Raw genomic sequence first — 22,212 nt, forward strand, 5'->3', positions numbered from 1 at the left:
TTTAGGTGAGATTAACATTTTATTTGTTTTGAGGTGCTAAGGAGGGAACTCAGGGCCTGGCACATGCTCTCACAGCACAGCTCCACTGACCTAAATCCCCAGGCTACTTACAAAACTCGTGTGAAATGGCGAGTAGGCACAGCAATTTTAAGTCAGTCTATTTCAGCAGGTCCTGGCTAGAAGGACTTAGTGTTATGCAGCCTTTCAGTTATTTATACATGGAGCCTTAAAAGACGGCCAGGCATCTTATTGCCTGGAGGGTTCTGATTGTCATCCTTGTAATCCACAGTAACTACTATTTGTCAAAGGAAGATCCCCTCCTATGAATGAACCGTTCTGAAACTGCCTTCAGAGCATCTGGATCAACAGCAGCGGCCCAGGTCTTGTACTGGTCTCAAACTATTGCTACCCCATTTAGTGTAGTGGAAGAACACACTGCATGCTGAGGTAAAAAGATCCGAGGTAACAGCACTCAGAGGCTAATTACAACTCAGCCCTGTAAAAGCTTCTCAGTTAGTCACAACCCCAAGGCTGCATTTGAGAGGTGCAGTAAGAAAGCATGTGGGTTACTGCAATGTAGCCCGGCCTGCAGAGCGGGTTTCCAGACGTGGCCTCTTGTTGCTGCGCTGCTCTTCCTTTGCAGACCTGCGCCTCAGTACACCATCTAGCATGCAAGAATAACTTCGTCAGGAAGCACACGGGGACTGGGTCCAGCCATTCAGGCTGGGAGGACAAATCATGCTTATGGCAAAGGAACATATATTGTATCTCAACCTTCAACACCCTCTCAACACCCCAAACTTTAAAACGTAGCCACATTCTAGACAACTCACGGATAATACAGCATCTGAGAACCCCTGATAAACAGGATTCACTCAGCAAGGGATAGCAAACAACACTTAACTTTCTTGGGGTGTGGAGTTGCAGGAGTCATTATTCATCTGGAGGAGACAACATGTACCTGTGTATCCTCCTGAGAGGCACACACTGCCTGGAGCATGGAGAATGGATCCCCGTTTACAGGCTCCCAAGATAAGCTGGCAACCTCAGGACGGACGTGCCAGGGGAAGTGGCTGGCTTCAAGCTCCTTTTAGCTTTTGGTTTCTAATGGCTTCATCGGTGCCATAAGTTCCGTGTGCTTACAGGGTACTAAGAGTGTAAAGCCCAATGAGTCTGGCATAAGCAGACATCTGTGAAGCCACCAGCAAACATACCTACCACCTGCAAGTTCCCTCCCACCCTCTGCTTCCAGCTCCTTGAAAAACTGCCATAACCATCTTCCCAAGGGGACCCGAAAGCCCCACCTGACTTACTGTGCTATATTTGAAATATTCAAAATATATTTACAACTTAGCCAAATAAACATATTTAAGAATCTACTGTCCCGAAAGACTTGTCTCAGTTAAATCTGCAGGAAATTTGTATGGGACCAAGAGACAAATGTGATGCCCCCAACCCCCAGGAATCCCACATGCTGCCCTCCTCAGCACCCTGTCAGCCCGCTCAGGTGTCACTGCTCCCTAGATAACTGTGTGGCATGTGTGGAACAATGTACTGCTGGCCTCCTCATCCTACAGTTCGGCACTGCCGTTTACGGTCTTCACTCAACACTCTATCTCTACGATTCATCCATGTTAAAGAATGTAGTGACATTTATTTCACTTCATAGTAGGTTCCCACAGTGGGAACACTACATATTTCTTTAAAAATCTAATTTGTTAAGAGAAACGTTCAGGTCATTTCCAGCTTCTGTTCTGAAGAACATCATTTATTAAACTGTCCATCACTTCTGTATGACACAAGCTTCTCCAGGGCGTCTCTCTGCAAGCCAACTTGCTGTGCCGTCGGAGGTACCAAGTGGGGTTTTTATAGATAATGTCTAATCTAGACAATGTGATTCAAAGTTCCAGCCTGCACACCACACACAGCATTCTGAACACCCATCCCCCGCTCGCTTGGTACTGATACCTGTGGGTTTGCTCCCGGCATCACCGGACATTTCTATTTCTGTTGCTGTGAATGAGTCACCAAGTCAATTCCATTCCCATCACGTCTCCCTGTTGTCAATCTCAAGAGTCTGTGTGCTCTGGAATGGGCTGATACCTAGGCTCTCTGAGGCTTTTCCTCAATCTTCTTTATAATATCTCTTAGTGAAGTACTTGCTAAAAACTATCAATTTTTAAGAACTACCAATTATTTTCTTTTATAATCAGCATTTGTCTATGTCCTAAACTATATTTATGTATATGTGTTATCTATTATATACATATATGTTGTATATATTACTCCAAATCATAAAAATACTTAGAATTTTCTACCCTCCATGACTTTTTAAATTATCTTTTCCTCTAATCACTAATTCTTTAGATTAGGTCTCAAGTATTTGTGAGGTAAGAGCTCGTCATCATGTGCTACACGAACAACCCACTTACCTGCAGAAGGCATTAGGTAGTCTATTGTTTAGATGTCTCTCTTAGATACCAGCAGATGCCTATTATGAAAGTGGCTTACCTCATCTACTTAGTTTGACAACTGTGGTTTTTTATTTCTCCAAATTCCATTTTCAGAACTTCCTGATCCTTCAGATTTTTGCCTGTGCTAGCCCCCAAAGCCCAGTCCTCTTGCCTTAGTTTCCCTGGAGCTGAGATTAGATGCGTATGCCACTATAGCAGCCTTGCTTCAATGCTGCTTTCACTTGCATTTCGTCCTGTTTGGCAGTTCTGATGCAGAACCACTAACTGTGCTGCCTGCTTCTGTCCACTCCATTCATGACATGTACTCTCCATGCTTGTTGGCTTCTCTGTTATGTAGTCACAGCTTACACTCTGTGGGTCTAAGCTGATGGATGACCTTCTTTTAGAGACTGCATCTGTGTCTGCTGAGGGGCTCAGTTTACCACCTTCCAGCAGATCCCCACTGGCCTGAGTGGCTGACCCCAGGCTGGCTTTCCTGGGTCACCTCTGACTTTAGTGTTTGCTGACTTTATAAGTCAGATTCTAGCAACACATTCCTCTTACCTCTATTTTTCAAGGGGAATATGGGTCCCTGAACAGTATCTTTATCATCCCGAAAGTTTAGTGTTTATTTTAAAAGAGTGCTTTATCTGAGCTCTGTTCCTACAGCACAGGATACTTGGGACAGTCACCCAGTCCTACCTCCCTTCTGCATGCAATCCTGCCTCTGTCCCTGAGACTGCATGAGGCAGCACGTCTCTGTTACTTGCTGACAGATAGATGGATATGGCCAGGAGTCAAGCCTCCATGTAGCAAAAGAGCTGAAGTCTGGCTTCCATTTCTCTGATTCTCCTCTTTTGTTTTTGTTTGCTTTTTAAATAGATCTGAAGTTTAAAAGGGACCCACACACCTTGTGTGTCCTTGTGTGGGAAGTGGCCAGGGAGACAAATCCATAAAGCTGCTGGTGTTGACCAGGACTGGGCTGGGAAGGACAGGGTGACTGCAGTGAGTCACGTCTCTTTATACTGCAGTGACCCTCTCAAGTTACACTGTGTTTGTTGGTGGGGACACAGTTCTGAATGTACAAAGGCCAGTGAGCTCTGTACTTCAAAGGGGTCAATTCACAGTAAGACAATTATACACTAGGAAGCTCTTCCATAATTGAAAAGGAGAAAACCATATTATTTATTGATATAAAATTCGTGTTTAAAAATGCATCAAAACATAAGCTGAACTTAAGGAACTGTCACCAAGAGGCACACACTTGATGGGCGGCTGAGACGCTGCCTGACACCCCAGCAGTCTTCCTTGTCCTCGCCTTCCACTCTGCATTCACCTGTGGGCGTGTCTTTCTCCTCCTGAGACCCCGGACTCAGGCCCTGGGCTGATTTAAGTGGCACATGTCTTCCGCTCCATGGCTTGCCTTTGCACCCTCTCAGTGGGCTCTTTTGATGGACAGATGCTCTTAATTTCAACAGACAAAGGAATGTGTCTTTCTACATTAGCAGAATACACTCTCTCCCTAACCACAGGGCACTCGCACTGGCCCTCAGACACCTTTCATCAGGGTCTCATCCCTATTTCCTTTATTTCTTAATAAAAATCCAAAAAGAAAATGTAGTACTTATGTATTTTTCTGGACTGTAAATGATAAATAAGACATTTGTGTTTTCATAGAGACCCATGTATTTCTGGGTTTTTCAAGATTACAAAGTCATTGCTGATTTAAGAAAATATACAGGGGACTCCAGTTACTTGGAACCCAATCACAACCAAGATACCATTTTAAAACAATAAGTGCTCTCACTTATGGAACTGCAGAAACTCTCAAAGATATATTACATTCAATATGGTTTTACTTAATATTCAAATAATAAGTGTGAAGACATGACTCACTCGGGGTAATTTTGCTTCATTAAGGTATTAAAGTAAACAGGATCTTTTCCTTCTCCCAGCGGTCTGGGCCACTGTGTCTTACTCTAGAAGAACACAGATGCCCTCATTGCTCCACCCTCACAATCTGTGCTAAGTACTCCCTGCTCCCTCACTCACTCCCAAGAAGCTTCTGCATGAGTGTAGGAGAATGCTGCTGCTTGATGTTTGAAAGAAATATAATTTACAGATTGTTTGCATGCAGTCATTTCTATTACTGGAGTAATTAGCAAGTAGCACTTTACACAGCTCCTCACAAACACACGTACTTACGATCAAGTTGAATAAGTGAATCTAATCTTCAGAAAAGACCATCCTGCATCTACCCACAAATAAGTCCGTCGCCTGCTCTTAGAAACTCACTATCTACTGCCCCGGACCATTATCTCCTCAACAGAATGCTTAGACATACTCACTTTCTCTCCTTTCAGGCTCATCTGGGTCAAGACTATAAGCTTCAGACGGATTCAACTGCCACTGTAGGAGGTACAGATATTTTATTTATATGTTTAAAATGAGTTAATAAACATCACATCAGCACCTTGCTTTTCATTATCAAAATAGCTTTTAAAAGTCCATGAAATGGAGTTAGTGTGTACACGTGTACATGCCTACCAAGGTGAACAATCCTAAATTAGATCAATCAGATCATCTGAACCTAGAATCAGAATCAAAATCCTCAGCGAAGGAAGGAGCTCTAACAGTCCTTTGCACTTATTTAAGAGGTGACAAATGGAAGACTACAGAACTGTAGCAACTTCTCCGAGGTCACAGTGACATAACACAGAGACAGAATTAGAATCTGCATGCCCAAACAAACCAGGGAATGTCTATCTCCAGGACCCACTGAGGTGTTGTTTAATTTTGTTTTTAATGTTTGTTACTATTGTTATTTTTATTATTTTATGTGTATAACCCCAGTGTTAGCTGAGTTCCTCATGTTTGACAAACATTTGGTCAGATCATATTAGAGCAACCAATGTTTCTGAGTCACATTTCTCTGCACAGTCCTCCCGTGGTTCGGCATGAGAATTTAAATACAGCATCACTTGGATTATGTCCTCCGGCAAGGCTGCCACAGCATGATGTCAGGCAGGCCTGGCTAAAAGGTTGTGAGGTGCAGGAGGGATGTGGTGCATGTTAGCAAAGAGGGAATCCACCAGGCAGTCTCTTCAGATGATCTGGCATTGATCTCTGTGCTGTAGGGACATTCCCCTGTATGGACTGTCTTGGGCAGCAGGCAGTCCCTCTGGTTCCTAAGGAGGCTAAGGATGGTGGCCATCTCCCCATCACTCAGCTGGAAGTCAAAGCACCCATGTATGTGCTGGTGTTAGACTTGGGCATCACTAACACATTCCCCTGGACATGGAGACAAATCAAAACCTGGGCTGAGGTTTTCCTGTGTTTTGTAGTGGTCTCTTTATCGTTAATCCTTGAGTACTTGATGGTCCTCTGGCTTGGCCCCAGGCCTGTCTGGACAGCCCAGGGAGCTGTGAGATGTGATGCTGATGCTCTTGGAAGGATGGTACTAGACTGTACTGTCCAGGCCGAGGAACAGGGTAGTCAGCCTGCATGGCCATTGGTTTGTTTCAGTTCAGGAACCTTTCAATCTGGAAACTGTTGAAGCTGGAGATGCCCAGGGCTTTCACCAACTCTATCTACCAGTTCTCTGATTTCCCATTGCTCTTACCTTGGATGGCTTCTTCACTCTTGTTATAATAAGACAATATCGATACATTAATGCCACCTTCATGGCTTTCTTGACTTGGTCTGGAGGTGACATTTAGGTACCCAAGTTCACAATGGCTATCTTGGCTTGGTAATGAGCTCCATGAAGGTGCCATGGTTGTTGGAAAAATCTTCTTGAGAGAGCAGATGTCTGTGTTGAATTGTTGTTGTTGTTGTGGTGGTGGTGGTGGTGGTGTATGTGTGTGTGTGTACATATGTGTATGTGTTAGTCAAATGTATATGTGTGTGTGTTAGACATACATATATGCATGTGCTCTGTGTTGGCCAGAAGACAAGCATGCTCTCCTATTGCTCTTCACCTCATTCCTTCACGACAGCGTCTCTCACTGAACTGAGTTCTCAGTCTTTCAGCCAGGCTGGTGCCCGCAATCCTTGGCAATCCTCCTATCTCTGTCTCTCCCTTCCCCAGCTCTGTAGTTACAGGCACACGTGGCCATGCCTGTTTTTTATGTTAATTCCTGAGATCCAAACTCAGGCCCTCCTATTTGTGCAGCAAGCACTCTTTCCCATTGAGCCATCCCTGGCCCATCTACTAAGTTTTACCCTAGCTAAGGAAGGCCTGAGCAATAAAGAATAAACATGTGACTCAGACTCTGGTCTTTTATAAAGATGGCTAAGGCTAGCCTCAAGAAAGAGACGAGGTGGTGAGAAGATGGTGGAGAGTAATACAGAAATAGTCCTGACATCAACCTCTGACCTATGTATGGGCATTCATTGGTGAGCTTACACATATGTGCATGTGTATAACACACACACACACACACACACACACACACACACACACACAGAGGAGGGATTTAAAAAGGAGTAGGTGGGGAGTTATGTAAGAATTTATCAAAAAAGGGATGTTTGAAATACACCAAACCACCAAAATCCATTACTTTGAGCAAAACAGTAAAAATCATAACTTTAAACTTTCACCTCAAAATATTTATAGAAAGGCTTTTTACAACTATAAAAATGGAAATGATACAGTTATGTAACAAAGGAAATAATTATATCAGCTAGGTGTTTGGGTTGGAATATGTTTGATTATTATTAATTTTTGGAACTTTTAACAACACAGAAAACAGTCACATGGTGACCACTTTATATATAGGTTACAGAATAACACACTGACTCCTAGTCTACAGTGAGCACATCCTGCTTTAATAACATATCCATGTGTATACAGGACAGTGTGCTTTGATTCCCAATGCTCGGACTGTGTAAGCAGGAGCATGCGGCTAGCACTGTAACAGCTCTTTACAAACACTCCTACTCACTGCACATTCTAGTCTACTGATGGGGCAGTAGGTGCCAGGCTTAGGCCCCAGGATGGCACAAAAGGGAGCCTGTGATCCGGGACAAGGTGGTTCTCCACAGAGAATGACCGGGCTAAGCAGGAACCTGGTGGGAACAGTGGATTCACTGCAGCAGAGTATCACTTTATTTCTTGAGTCTGTGGCTCTATCTGGGTCATGGCGTTGTGGAAACAGTAATTTTTTTTTTTGTTCTTTTTTTCGGACCTGGGGATCGAACCCAGGACCTTGCGCTTCCTAGGTAAGCGCTCTACCACTGAGCTAAATCCCCAGCCCCGGAAACAGAGTAATTTAATATCATCCCAACAATCTGTGGGAAAAATGTCTGCAGAATTTTTACAGCTTTTCTGCATGCTCCAGAATATTCCACAGTGAAGCACTTTTAAGAGCCTGAGCAGAAAGAACTATGTTAGAATTCTGAGTTTCCCGTGAGCCACCTCTATCCCTTTAAAAACTCTTCAGTATGAGATGATCCTTCCTCGCTCTCCCTCCTGAGGATGTGTGCATCTGTGTGCTGTGACTGTTACAGTGACCTGCACCTCTACCCAGCACTCCAAGGCTGGAAACGGTGAGCCATGGGAGGGCATCAAAACATCAAAGGCCAACGCACAACCCTGCCAAGGTGTAAGTGCAGGAGCAGGGCAGGAATCCTCTGCTGAAAATGTACACCTCAGTAAACGTACACATAATAATAAACTCAGTGATCATAGTTCGCTCACACTCCTAAAATCCACAATGGTCAGCAGGTTACCAAACGGGAAGTACGCTTTGGGAAAGGTATATGTACTCACTGTGAATTTGTGGACGCCCTCAAGCTCCCCAAACTTCATGTAGGAGATGTCTGCTTTCTTCTTCCCAACGTCTACATCGCCAGCATAGATCTGCTTTATGCCTGCACCCTTGATTAAAGGTACACATTCATCACAAGGGCATTTCGTCACAAAAATCATGCTGCGTTCTTCCGGTTTTATATCTTGACATCTATAAAAATATTACAAAAGCTGTTACGAAAGACCAAGTACGTTTTTAGAGAAATTCTTAAACTTTAAATTTGCAATATTACAAATAATGATAGAGTAATATTTTTGCTAAATTAGCAATGTTCAAAGTATGTAAAAATCTGACAATCCTAACTGACAATCACTGACTGTAAGCCTTTGGTATGTTTGACACCATACGAAAGGAGCTGAGAGCAGAGGACGCAGGGGAGAAAGGAATGTAGCACATGGGCGGTCCTTTCTGCATATGTACTTCACAGGACTCCAGACAATGGGGTTCAGCTCCTAAGAGCCAAGTAACTGTCTAATTAGCCCTTAAGACACCACAGCAGCCAAAAGACTGAGCTCTAATTTAGACATACACTGCTAGATGCTTCTTTAATGAATAAATAGTAACATCCAGTTCTGAGCTAGTTCCCCTAACCTTCCCCATCATAATGTATTTTAAAAATTCGGATCTGACATGTTCAAATCCTTGTGCAGGGCACAGCAGGTAAACCTATACTGAAGAAGATGGAGGGAGGGAAGGACGGTCTTGGTGCATGCTGTGGTAGCCTGTCATGTGGCTGTGGGACTGCAACCTCTGACAGCACTTTAAACATTTCCTTAGAGAATCGCATTCAGGAGTTCTGTAGTTACTCTGTCTCCTCCCCATTCCTTTCTCCACTTCCTTCCATCTCACTCCTACTCCAATTCACCATCTCTTATTCTTTAATATTTTAAAAGATTGTTTTATTTATTATATATGAGTTCACTGTCGCTGTCCTCAACACACCAGAAGAGGGCATCGGATCCCATTACAGATGGCTGTGAGCCACCATGTGGTTGCTGGGATTTGAACTCAGGACCTCTGAAGAGCAGTCAGTGCTCTTAACCGCTGAGCCATCTCTCCAGCCCTTATTCTTTAATTTTAATCATGTGCATACATATATTTATAAACACAACCCGCTGAAGCCATTCAGAGTGGCTCACATATGGTTGGGGCTGAGCTCTTAGGACTGGCTCATCAGGGCCTCATCCCTGGAGAAGACGGATTCTCCTTCTCTCCATAGCTATTAACTAACTGCCTGTTGCCTTTCTAGGGGTAAAGCCATGAGACTGTCCCCATTCACACTGTCATAACCGCTGGCCTCATTTAGGAAGCAATGCTTCTGAGATCTGCTGGGTGCAGCATCCCTGCCACATACAGAAGACAGTGTGGCAAGCAGACTTCCTGCTGGGTCCTCTCACACAGAGGCTCTTTAAAACACTTCAGTTCATAACAACATCTGTATTTGTACTGGCTATTTGTGTTTATGTCAGGTTGACATACACTAGAGTTGCTAGAGAGGAGCCTTAGTTGAGAAAAAACGTCCATAAGTTCAGGCTGTAGGCAAGCCTGTAGAGCATTGTTTTAACTAGTGATTGATGGGGGAGGGGGGAGGGGCAGCCCATTGTGGGTGGGGCCGTTCCTGAACTGTGGTTCTGGGTTCTTTAAGAAAGCAGGCTGAGCAAGCCATGGGGACAAGCCTGTCAGCAGCAGTCCTCCACAGCCTCTGCATCAGCTCCTGCCTCCAGGTTCCTGCCCTGTTTGATTTCCTGTTCTGACTTCTTTCAGCGATGGACAACAATGTAGAAGTATAAGCCAAATAAATAAACCCTCTCCTCCTCAACTGGATTTTGGTCCTGATGCTTCATCACAGCAACTGTGACTCTAACCAAGGGGCTATTTCCTAAACATCACAGATGTGCTCTAAATATAGAAAACAAAAGGGATGCTAACATCCAAACACAAGTAGCAGGGCAAGTCCCTAAGGACAAGCATCCAATAGATGCACACTGCGGAGAGTAGGAAGAAACCATTTCTGAAGAAATGGAAAGGGCTGAGCTCTCTGTGCTCTAACATAGCCTCCCGTCCAGGAGCAGGGCCGCGCCAAAGCTCAAGATGCTATTTCTGAAAGGAGCTCTTAGGGGTTTAAGGGAAAACAGATGACAACAACAGAGATCTACTTTCAACTAATCTCTGCTGTCTTTTACAGGACAGGGGCTAAAAGTAGCTCATACCTAAATGTCAAAGCATTCTGCTCCGCATGTATGATGTATCTGAACTTCCGTATTTCTCTGTCCTTATGCTTGTCATCCATGTGCGGGAAGTCAGCATACTCGGAGCCAACGGGAAAGGCATTGTACCCGCATCCTACGAAGTACATAGCTCCAGTTCCATCGCAGCTTCTCTGTGGGGTCAGCAGAAGCACCGTGTGAGTCTCAGTATTCTGAAAGGCACTTTGCTCTCATACTTCATGCAAAGAAGGTTCACTCCATTTCTATAACAAATGGAGCCTTCAAGAAATACAAGGCCTGAACTGGAGAAATGCTGAATTGCTAAAGGCAGTGCCACCAAGCCTGGTGAGTTGAGTTTGATCCCTGGAATCGGTACGGTGAAGGAAGAACACGGCTGTGCATCTTGACGCATATACATCCGCTAGCGCAAGGAAATAAGTGAAACTTAAAAGTTAAAACATGAATGGAGCATCCGATATGCTATGACCTCAAGGTTGTCTTTGATGTTAGCAGTTAGCACCATTGTCTTTAAGTTATAAACCATTTTACTTGATCCAGACAGTTCTCTCCAAGCAAGTAACAAATCCTAGGGATCAAAGCCATATTTCAAACTCTGTTTTCCACCCAGCACACATTAGATTGCTCTGCACACTGAACTATTTATAAGAGTGAGAGGTTCTGAACTTCTGTAAGTCAGAAAACTTAAGAAATATTCTGCACAATTTCTGTTGGTGAGCTACAACTGTGCTATAGTGATTTAGTTAGGAAAGAAAATATGTACTTTCCTTTAACCTTCCATGTTTCTGAGTATCTATCATATGCATGGAACTCAGTTGGCCTCCGCATGTTTTCCTCCTGATCGACCTGACTTCTTTGATGACCGTGCACTTGTTCTTTAAGATTAACGGCCTTCCAAAATTGCAGGGAGATCACTCTCATTTCTTCAGGGAGAACACGGGTCCTCCTCCGTGTGCTTGCAATATCAGCCATAATTACACTTACGCTAGTGTGTTTTCAACGTCTTTGTCTCCATCCCTCCCTAGGAGACCATGGAAGCAGAAAGTGTGGTGTTTGAACCCCCATCTTCAGGCTGGTCAGATAGCTCAGCCAACAAAGCATGTGCTGCCAACCCAGAGACCCACACAGTCAAAGGAGAGAAACAATCATCCAAAGTTTTGTTCTGATATCCGCGGGTGTGCTGTGACATACAAGACCCTTCCTACAGAAAGTATAATTTACAAAACTGGAACTGAGAGCTGGGTTCATTGCTGTAACAAACCCAACCATGTGTCTCTTAGGTCTTTAATGTTAGTTTGCTAGAGGGATGTGGGGAGCTTTGTAACTTTAGGTTAGAAAACCCCTTGGATACTTTAAGTAGAGCATGATAGGCTGTTCTGGTAGGGCCTTGCAAGACAAAGGTGCTATGACAAACTTGGGCAGAGAAGGCTTAGCTCAAAGGCTTCAAGGAGTCTATCAGGAGCTGAGCTATGTGCTGATAATGTGATACAAATGGTCTGGCTGCATTCTTCTCAACCTCTGAGAACTTGGTTGATGTTGAATTTAAAGACACAAGTATTCGAGCCATGTAATGGTCACTGCATCCAGCAAGAGAAAAGAATAGGAGAGACATGAAGCTCGGAGAAGTGTCTGAGCGCGTTTAAAGCTCTAGGTGAGGCGAGTGTAGATGACAAAGCATCCGTGATTGTAGAGAGCTCAGTGCTGTTGTTAAAGGGAGCCTGGTGTGCTGTGTGACTTCACAGTCGACTTGGACAACTAGAGCCAGCTGGCATGAGGACCTCAACGGAAGAGCTGCCCCATCACACTGCTCTATGGGCATGTCTGTGGGACATTTCCTTCACTGTAATTGATGGAAAAGACGAGGCCTGCAGTGGATGATGATACTGGGTCATGTTAGAGAACGAGATGAGCAGGAGGCAGAAAGCAAGCTAGGAGTGAGCGCCATTCCTTCATGGTTTCTACTGCAGACCCCTGGAGTTCCTGCCCTGACTTCCCTCAGTGATAAACTATGACCTGAAACTGAAGCTGAAATAAACCCCTTCCTCTTTCAACAAAAACCATGTAATCAACCAATTTAAATTGCTCAGTGTTCACTGTGGTAGTGTCCAGCCAACTCATAGGTGTTCAATAAAGGCTCACTAAGTGGGTGAACCTTAATATTTGTTGAGGGAGGAACAGATATTTCTACAACTTAATAAAATTCACCAGTATAACAACATTAATCTCAACCAGTCAATACAGTCCAATACGTCATCAGGTTAAGCAGCACGACCTGCAGTTGTCACCGCTCAGATGACAGAGGGAGTGTGATGGACTGAGCTGAGGAGTTTGAGGACAATCCTGTCTCAGACATCAAATCGTAGCAGCTCGAGGACCAACTGGACAAAATTCAGGTTAAATATTTAAACAATTATTTTCACACTTACAGATTTCGCTTCTGCCCAAATGACAGCTCCGACTCCTGTTTTATGATCCTCTGAAAGACAGGATATTTATCTCAGTAAAAAAAAAAAATCAACATTGTCAGTATCAAGATCCATTCTTCCCAAATCATAGGAACATATTTCTTGCAACATACATGATAAATGCAGCAACAATTCCTTGCCCTAACTACACAAAACTCTCAAGATAAGCCTTTTCAGGTGCAGGCCACAGGAATGAGGTACCAAATAACCAGACAGAGCCACTGACCCCCAGCACACATGGTCTCTGTGACAACCCCTGAATGGCAGTGGCACACTCAAGCTATTAATGGAACAGCTCATCCTCACTGACTCTCCACCAACAGGACAGGACCTAAGTGACCACTTCTACAGGTGATGAAGCTGAAGACATACGAAATGTCTAACAGAACTGATTTAGTGAACTAACCATTTGATAAAATCAAGTTTGTCTTTTTCTAATGTTTTCTTTTACACTCTAATCATGGAAAATTGACCTAATGGGAATACTTTTGTTAAAAAAATGAGTTCAAGTAGAAATTCTATTTAAGGTCTTCTTTTTCCTCCTACATTAGAGTGAGTTTTAAATTTCTAAGACAAATTTGAATGAATTATAAAACCATAGTATTTATCAAAATCACAAAGGACAAAGTAGGGATATTTACAGAGAAATCAGTATTATGTGTACCTTTACCCAGGGCCATTCATACTGCTAAGGGTTAGTACAACCATCCTCCCCTCCAATTCCCTTCAAGCTGAGCTCTCCTGTGAATGCATTTAAACATCTACTTTTCCATTACACACAATTCAGACAAAAGTCCTGCATGTTGTTGAAAAACCTAAGATGCCTTAACTCAAAGATTATACTTATGCAATAAAATTTTGCATTTCAAATTCAAGCACAGCACATTTGGGTACTTTGTATTTCCAATTCGAAATTATAGCATTTTTATACGGATCTCATTTATTTTTACCAATTTTATTAATAGTTAAAATTTCCATTTCTAGGTATGCAATTAAGTAAAATTTAGTTCTTTTAACCCAACCTTTTCTCTGCCTCTCTCTAACATTAAGATTTCCCTTAAAAAGCTTTCCCCATTTTGTGTGCGGCATGTGTCCATAGTGAAAGGCAGACTGCAGAAGGAGGGAGAGACATGGTCCGGTCCTCAAGCATCTAGCAGCTGAATGGGGCATGGCAGAGAAGAGGAAGCCGTTCGAGGAGGAGGGAAATGACACTGGAGTACGTGGTGATGCCTTCTACAGTGTGTGTGTGTGGGGGGTGGGTCTGGCACCAACAGTTTCCTTCCTTCCTAGACCTTTGTGATTTAATGCAGGAAGATAATATAAATTAATGTTTTGTGCTCATTCCTAAGATAGTGGTAAAAATTATAGACACAATATTATTACCTTCAAAATAAGAATCTAAGCAAAGCAGTACCTAATACATATATAAATAAAAACAAAGTCTCCACATGAAAAGCCACATCCCCTGCTAGGATTTTGGTCTTGGGAGCTATCATTTCTCTTAATTAGGGGACAGACTGGACCATGTCAATAAGGAAATAGCATTTCCCCACAGGGAGCACCTCTTTCCCCATAGGGAGCACTTCTGTGCTTGGCAAGGCTAGCTGTAAGGGAACATTCACTACTTTTTCAAGAAGAGATGATTCTTGATTTTCACTTGCTTTGTTTGCCTATTTGTTTGCTTTTTGAGACAGTTTCTTAATAGATAACCCAGGCTGGCCTTGAACTTTCAGTCTTCCTGCCTCAGCTTCCCTGAGTGTCAGGATTAAAGGCATGTACCTTATCCATAATTCTTAGGAAATTGCTCCTTTTAGTCTGTGGGGATTTTTTGTTTGTTTGGTTGGTTGGTTTTTTGGTTGGTTGATTTTTTTATTTTTTTGATTTTTTTCTGCACATCTTTGAAGGAAAGGCCAACTTTTTCTTTCTTTCCTTCTTTCTTTTTTTGTGGAAAGGTCAATTTATGATTACTAATCAGATTCCTGAGGCTTATAGATGCTTGAAGCCAGAGATTTCTTTAGTCCATAGTTCATGCCTACAGGCACATCTAGTTTTTCTTTAGGTTTTAAAATTCTATTTGTGTGTATGTGTGCCCACATGCATGTGCATATGTGTGTCACTGTGCACTGAAGAGTCAAGAGGACAACTGGTAGAAGTTCTCTTCTTCCACAATGGAAGAGGGGCCTGACAAAGTCCTTTACTCTCCAAGCTAGCTAGCTGGCCCCTACCTAGGTCAGCTTTTGTTATCATTCTAGATCTGGGTGCCTGATAAAAAGGCCGATTCCTGGCTCTGGTGAAGACTCCTGACCAATCAGAGGAAAGAGGCCAGGGCTAGGGACCTGCATTGCCCACAACTGCCTTCTGACGCTTTGACGCTTTGTCACAGTAAAGTCTGACTCACAGAGTAAATCGGAACAGTTTTGAGGGTGCTATTCTGTGTGTGTGTGTGTGTGTGTGTGTGTGTGTGTGTGTGTGTGTGTGTGTGTGTGCGCGCGCATGCGTGCTTATGTGCCTGCAGAGGCCACGTGCTGATGTTGGGTGCTGTGCTCTGACCTTACTTCTGGAGACAAGGGCTCTCACTGGAGCTTATTAATTAGCTGAACTCTCTGGCCAAGGAGCCCACGAGATTTCGGTGGTAGCCCTGAGGTTGTAAGCACTTACAACCACACCCTGCTTTTTAGATGTGCTGGGGACCCAACCTCAGGTCCTCACACTTGCACAGCAGAACACTTTACCTGTTGAGCCACCTGTCCTGCCCCTGAGGCGTTTATTTTGATATAAAAAGATTCCCTCATTTAATAAATACTCTAGTTCTCAGGGAAAATGGTAAGTGTGCCAGTGAATCTCCCCTGGAAGAGCTCACATGGGCCGGGACAGTCAAGTCACATCTTAACTAGGAGTTAAGTTCCAGAACCTTTCCCCAAAAACAAAACAAAAAACCAAAACCATCATTTTCTTTTCCTTGAAATCTTTTAACTCAAGTGTAGCAGCATGGATTTATGTATACACCTGAATAGTAAGTGGACCATGTGTAATATGAAATGTAACTTATAGCAGACTATGTAACTCTATGATAAAATCAGACTCTAGGTGATCATCAGCCCTGATTAACATGTCAACACCCTGTAGAACTTTTAAAGACCTAGGCTGTACCCAGCTGACAGCTAGGTCCAGGTGACTTTGAACATCGGTACCTTCTAAGGTTTCCATGGAGAGTCTGTACAGTGTTGGTTGAGATCCTCCATTCCGTTTACTCCACCTGAGGTCTTTTAAAGACCCTGCCATCTGTACAGGCCTTTCTGATTTTCCTGCTCTTCTCCTCCTTTCTTGGGATAATTAAGTGTCTGGGCAAGGGGTGCAGCCCAGGTGGTGGGGTGCTTGCCTAACCTGCATGAGGCCCTCGGTTCCTCTCATCTTCAGCACAACATAAAGCAGGTCCAGGAGGTGCATGCTTGTAGTCCCAACACTCAAGAGGAGGAGGCAGGAGGATCAGAAGTTCAAGGTCATCCTCAGCTACATGGGGAGCTTGAACTGCACAGGACTCCATCTAAGCAGTAAGTAAGTAGAGAAGGTCCCACTGCACAGCACGTGCACCAAGTGAGTCTTACTTCCCCACCTCTCCTATCTGCACTTTCCACACTTCCTTCTGAGTTGAATTCTAAAAGGTGGGAATTCTACACTGAAAAACATTAGCTAAGAATGAACTAATGTTGAGATGCTACACTTTACAAAACATAAAGAACATCACTAAGCAATAATTTCCTTTTACAAACATGTAAAAGAGTAAGACTGATTGTTTAACTTGCTGGGAAAAACACAACCAGAAGACTCTATAGTAACATTTTTACCTTGATTCTTTTCTTCTAAATTTGTTATTTTATAATTCTCAGAATTCTGTCTTTATTAAAAATAGAAGACATGGGCTGAAGAGATGGCTTAGCAGTTAAGAGCACTTGTTGCTTTTACAGAAGACCTGAGTGATTTCCAGCACCATAACAGCTCACGACTGTCTGGCACTCAGTTACATGGAATCCAGCACCTTCTTCTGGGCTCTGAAGGAATGTAGTGCACAAACATACATGCAGACAAAACACTAGTAAACATTAAATAAAAATAAAATACTTTAGTTTTCTTTTGTGTCATAGTTTTCTTTTGAATCATAGAATCATACACACAAGAAGCAAAAGGGATTTAAGTGTCCTGGTTTGTAAATGTAGAGCTGAATATGAGAACACAGAATACACAGGGTCTGGCTCACTTCTTTACATTGTTGGAACAGCAAGACGTTAGTATCTGTGTCAGGAACTCTAGCACAGATATGAAGCCACTTCATTTCAGGGTCACTTGTAACCCAGACATTCAGCCCCCATTTATGAACTAAGCATTGAACTCACCAGTTCGATAAGCCAATAACCTGGCCTGCACCATGCAATGCCTTGCAACTTCCTGTGGCAAACTCTGATTGTGAATTTCATTAATCTGTTCTGGGTTGCTACAGTAGAATCCGAAGTGTTTCAAGTTGGGCACACTGGAAGCTACTGTGGCCAAAAGTAGGATCAGGTCTTTCATGTTTTGCCTTAGATTGCTAAAATAGGGGTTTTCACACAGGTTCTCCAGACCTATAGTCATCAGTATCTGCTTATGCATCTCTTCATTTGAAACCAAAAATAACATTTCATATTCTTTTATTCTTTCTTGTTTACATTCAGAATAAAAATCAGTGTCAGCACCCGGCAATGCTTTTGCAGTTTTTTGAATAAAGTCACATTTGTAAGAAGTTTCCTCTACAAACTGCACCATGTAACACACCAGCGGCTGGAGGAGGACGCACACGTGGGCCCGGCTGTTTGACTTCAATCGTTCTGCTGCTTTGGCATCTAGCTTTGCATCTTCAGAACTAGAAGCCTCAGTGAGCAAACTTATTTCTGGGTCAGAAGGCCAGTAAGAAATTCGGTTAACTCCAGCTAAAATAGAAAAATAGAAAAGGTCACTCACTATTTGATGCAAGTTGGAATAGAGAGAGCTTTCTATCTAAATCCAGCCTACCACTGACAAACCAAACATCTACACGGTCACTTATGCAATGTGAAGGTTGGCAAATAAATGCCCATGGGCCAAAATGGGTCCACTCCATGATGAGTCTATTTTCAGCTGACAAGTTAAATAAGGGCTTTACAAGGGAATATTCTACATCATATGAGACGATGAAAAGTGAATATTCCAGTGTTCAGACTAACTCAAAGGCATGCTCATTCATTAGCATCTGCACTGAGCACCAGTGCACGGTGGGGCTGACTACCAACCCCAGTACTGTCTACAGAACCTGAAATATTTACTACCTGACTCTTCAAGAGAATGTTCACCAACCCTAACAATGCCCGAGTGTAGAGCCCCCAGCTTTGCTAGGTGTGGCTGGCAGCTCAGTATAAGTGGTATTCTCCAAGGTTTTCCATGTTGCCATGGGAGCTTCTGAAAATGTTATAGCTAATACCTAGTAAGGCCTAGAGTTTTGTATCTAAATAATTATAAATAATTCATTTAAACACTAAAATTTTTCTTGTCTCAGATTCAGAATTCTTCTCAAAAGTCATATTCTAAAGAGAAAAAAATGTTCATGTTTTAGTGCAGCATCTTTGAACTAAAAACATTAAAAATAACTCCAGATGACCAAAATAGGAGAATAAATAATGTGACTTGGTCTTGGTTGTGTAACTAGCTTTAAATTAGTATACAAAGCACTGAGTTCTATGATGGTATTTTTATATCATCTGCTCTTGATGACTACAAAGAATTTTTAAAAGAAAAATATTCATAGGTGAAGAGGGAGTGATGAGAGGGAGGGCAGCACCAACCTTGCAAAGCTTACATACGGAGGAAAGAACAAACCTGAGGGCATTTTCCACTCAGTGTGACAGCAGAAAGGAGGTAGTAATAGAGACACAGTTGGCTCATTAAATAAGAGTTCATACTGATTTACAAAAAAGGCCTTAAGGGAAACAAAACATATGAATAGGCAATTTGTAAAAGGAACATAACTGGGCCATAAACATGGAAAAGTATTTTAATTTTCTTATAAGGTTGAATAAAATTGCTATGTAAACACCAAATGTTTATTAGCGTTTACAACAGAAAAATTTCTGCTAGTATCTTGTGTAATTTCATTTCATCAAAATTAAAAAGGTTTTATGTACTCATGTTCAATAAAAGGCTTTATTTTATGTTTGTCCATGTGAGTCCCAGGGCCCTCAGAGGCCAGAAGAGGTTGCTGGAGCCCCTGGAGCTGGAGTTACAGGTGGCTGTGAGCCACTGAACCTGGGTTTCCTACAACAGGAACTGCTCACAACCAGTGGACAGCGATGGGAAAGCTAACCAAGACGCAGGAGGAAGGCAGGCCCGTCCACTGTGAGCTCAGTCACTACGTCACTCACGTGGTCCGTAAGGCAACCCTCACACTGTGGTCTGTAGCAGTTACTTTAGAGGCAGCTGGGATTGACGCAGAACACTAAGATGAGGCATGCTCAGCCCACAGCTAACGAGACAGATGAGTTTTCTTGTTTCTAACGGGTGTGTTCCATAACATAAAAAAGGGGCTGTCAGTCTTCCAAGCTCTCCCCGAGAGGTCACCATACTCCACCCACCACTACTCTAATGCTGAGGCTTGCCCCACGCTTCCACTATTACTACATGTGCTGCCGCCCTGACTAGCAACATGAAGACCCCTTGTTCTACATTCAACCCATTGTGGTGTTTTCGTGAGACTTGTTTCCCTCAGGATCACATATTTGAACCTCTGGCCTGTGTGGTGACACCATTTCAGGAGGTTGTGGAAGCTCCAGGAAGTACAGTTTTACTGAAGGAACTAACTTGCTGGGGCAGGCCTGGGCAGTCTGTAGACTTACTGCACGTCTAGTTCTCTCCCAGCTTACTGCCCTCATTCCTGCCGGATGTTTTGCCTCCTTCACCATCAAAAGACCCTAATCCTCTGGAACCACAGGCCGAAATAAACTTGTCCATACATTGCTTTGGCCATGTACCATAGAAACAGAACAATAACAACAGATCCATGAAGATCCAGCTTGTGCTGAGGCCTTTACGACACAGCATCCTGCAGGCTCACTGACTCTGAGCTCAGCATCAGTAGCCTGGGTCATTAGTCTGATATCAAGTAAGCCTGGAACGAAAGGCCCGGGAATCGTATTTGTTGCCTTCTTTCTAGACCTACCAGGTACACATGTATAAGATACATTTTAAAAAATGATCTAATCATCTGCACATTTGCCTACCTACAAAATAGACTCAGAACCAATTACATATCTACACATTAACATTTTGTGTGCCCTTCCAAGGTTTATAGTAACCTTTGGGAGTGTGCTGGCTTGTTTTTGTCAATTCAACATAAACTTATACATATTTGGGAAAAGGGAATCTCAAGAAATTGAGGAACTGCCTGCATCTGACGTCTGTATATATCTCTGGGTATGTCTGCGAAGCATTTTCTTAATTAATGATAAGTGTGTGAGAGCCCACTCCATTGTGGGCAGTGCAACCCCTGGGCCTGGGCTGTACAAAAAAACCATGGAGCCATGGAGAGCAAGCCAGAGAGCAGCTCCTGAACTGAGACCCTGCCCTGAATTCCCTCCATGAACACCTTTGATCTGGACATGTAAGCCATATAAACCCTTTCCTCCACAGGTTGTTTTTGGTGCTGCTGTTTATCAACAGAAAAGAAAACAGGATAGGGAGGCAGCTGCCCAGCCAGAGCCTGCAGAGCTATAGAATGTAAAGGTCATGGCTTTTGTTTTGTTGTTGTGCTGGGAAAAACCAGGGCCTCACCCATGCTAGGCAAGCACGCTGCCACTGAGCTCTCCAGCCAACCTCTCCCAAGCAGGGTTTTGTTTTTGAGAAGCAGATATGCCTTCTCTGGATGCAGAGGACTAAGTGAGGCCCAGGATGACAAGGGCAGGGGAAGATGGATGCCCATTCCCACAAACCAACCATTGCATTGAACTGCCTGCTGCTCAGCGTCACTCGGGTGACGACTGTAACTCAGGTCTGATGACTGTAGGGGGGACAGGCTGTCCTAAGTCACTGAAAGTGTGGGGGTCCTTTGTCATATAGTATCAGCCTGTAATTCACCAGGTTGTTTAGCAGATCAGCAGTCAGGGCTGAGCCCAGAGAAGCCATGTTCAGACTCTTCCTTCTTACCAAGTGTCACATGGCCCTCAAACACGCATCTCCACCCCCTCACTGTCTGTGCATTTAAGGACGTGCTCTCTCGTCCTCACGCAGGTAAAGAGCTGAGTCCCCAGACCACCCTGGCTGTACTCACCATTCACTATCATTTTCAAACAAGCAGAACACGGTTTTCTTGAAAAATAAAGATCACAGTTTTTCAGCCTGGACCCATGCTTAATAAGAGCAATTTGCCCAGTATGCAAGTCTTCACTGGAACAGTGCAGACCAATGATCTTCATGTTTTTTACCACCACAAGACCAGTTTTCTTAACCTAATTAAGACAAAATATGACATCATCAATTACAACATCTTATTATCCTTTTATGGATAATATTTGATTTTCTAATGAGATAAAAGCTATACTTAGCTCTTACCTAATCACAGTCTGCATAAAAATAGATATCTAATTAGGTACACAAAGAATTTCTGAGAGCTTCATATTGACTTTACATGAGAAACTTTCAAAACAAAGGCTCTTTTAATTAATCAGTTACACATGTAACTATTATTGTGTTGTTCTACTGAAAGATGAACTCATTTTAGCCCAAAGAAGGCCAAAAGCCAAGTCAGGTGACTTGCTTCTCATGCCACCCAGGCTGAGACTATTTAATTCCAAGCTTCAAAATGGTAAAAGAAGCATAAGGAAATCCCTCTGGGTTTCAGACATGACTGAAGGATTCAAATAATGAAGGCAAAACTAAAGCAGACATCATCTCAATTCTAAAATTACAGATCTTTTAAAGCCAGAATTGTAGTATATAACCCAGGATGACCTTAATTTGCAATTCTTGGGCTGAAGAGATAGCTCAGCTACTAAAGACCCGGCTTACAATCATAAGTCTGATTCCAAATTTGCAATGTGTAAACCTTCCTCTCTTTATTGCAAAGTATCTGAGAATGGTACATCCCCAAATTCAAAGCACATGTTATTTCAACCAAGTTTGTTTGCAAAACTGTTCATTTTAGAAAGCAACCAATAAAAATGGCCATATCAGGGCTGGAGAGATGTCTCAGAGGTTGAGA

The 22,212-nt window shown here is 43.1% G+C and overlaps 1 protein-coding gene across 7 annotated transcripts in view; it reads right to left on the bottom strand.

Annotated features, from left to right (window-relative positions):
* The window catches only part of Cdadc1 (cytidine and dCMP deaminase domain containing 1), a 28,944-nt gene continuing 6,732 nt past the window's right edge, over positions 1 to 22,212 (bottom strand). For 2 of the 7 annotated variants that reach the window (NM_001399575.1, XM_087586129.1), the window contains 7 exon segments: positions 1 to 664; positions 4,802 to 4,862; positions 8,227 to 8,416; positions 10,477 to 10,646; positions 12,918 to 12,967; positions 17,348 to 17,917; positions 21,283 to 21,460. In NM_001399575.1, coding sequence (NP_001386504.1) covers positions 567 to 664; positions 4,802 to 4,862; positions 8,227 to 8,416; positions 10,477 to 10,646; positions 12,918 to 12,967; positions 17,348 to 17,917; positions 21,283 to 21,460 — 1,317 coding nt within the window. In that variant the 3' untranslated portion in view covers positions 1 to 566. 7 annotated transcript variants of the gene reach the window in all.

This window comes from Rattus norvegicus, chromosome 15, assembly GCF_021556685.1.
Source record: "Rattus norvegicus strain SHRSP/BbbUtx chromosome 15, alternate assembly SHRSP_T2T, whole genome shotgun sequence".
In the NCBI taxonomy this organism is placed as follows: Eukaryota; Metazoa; Chordata; class Mammalia; order Rodentia; family Muridae; genus Rattus; species Rattus norvegicus.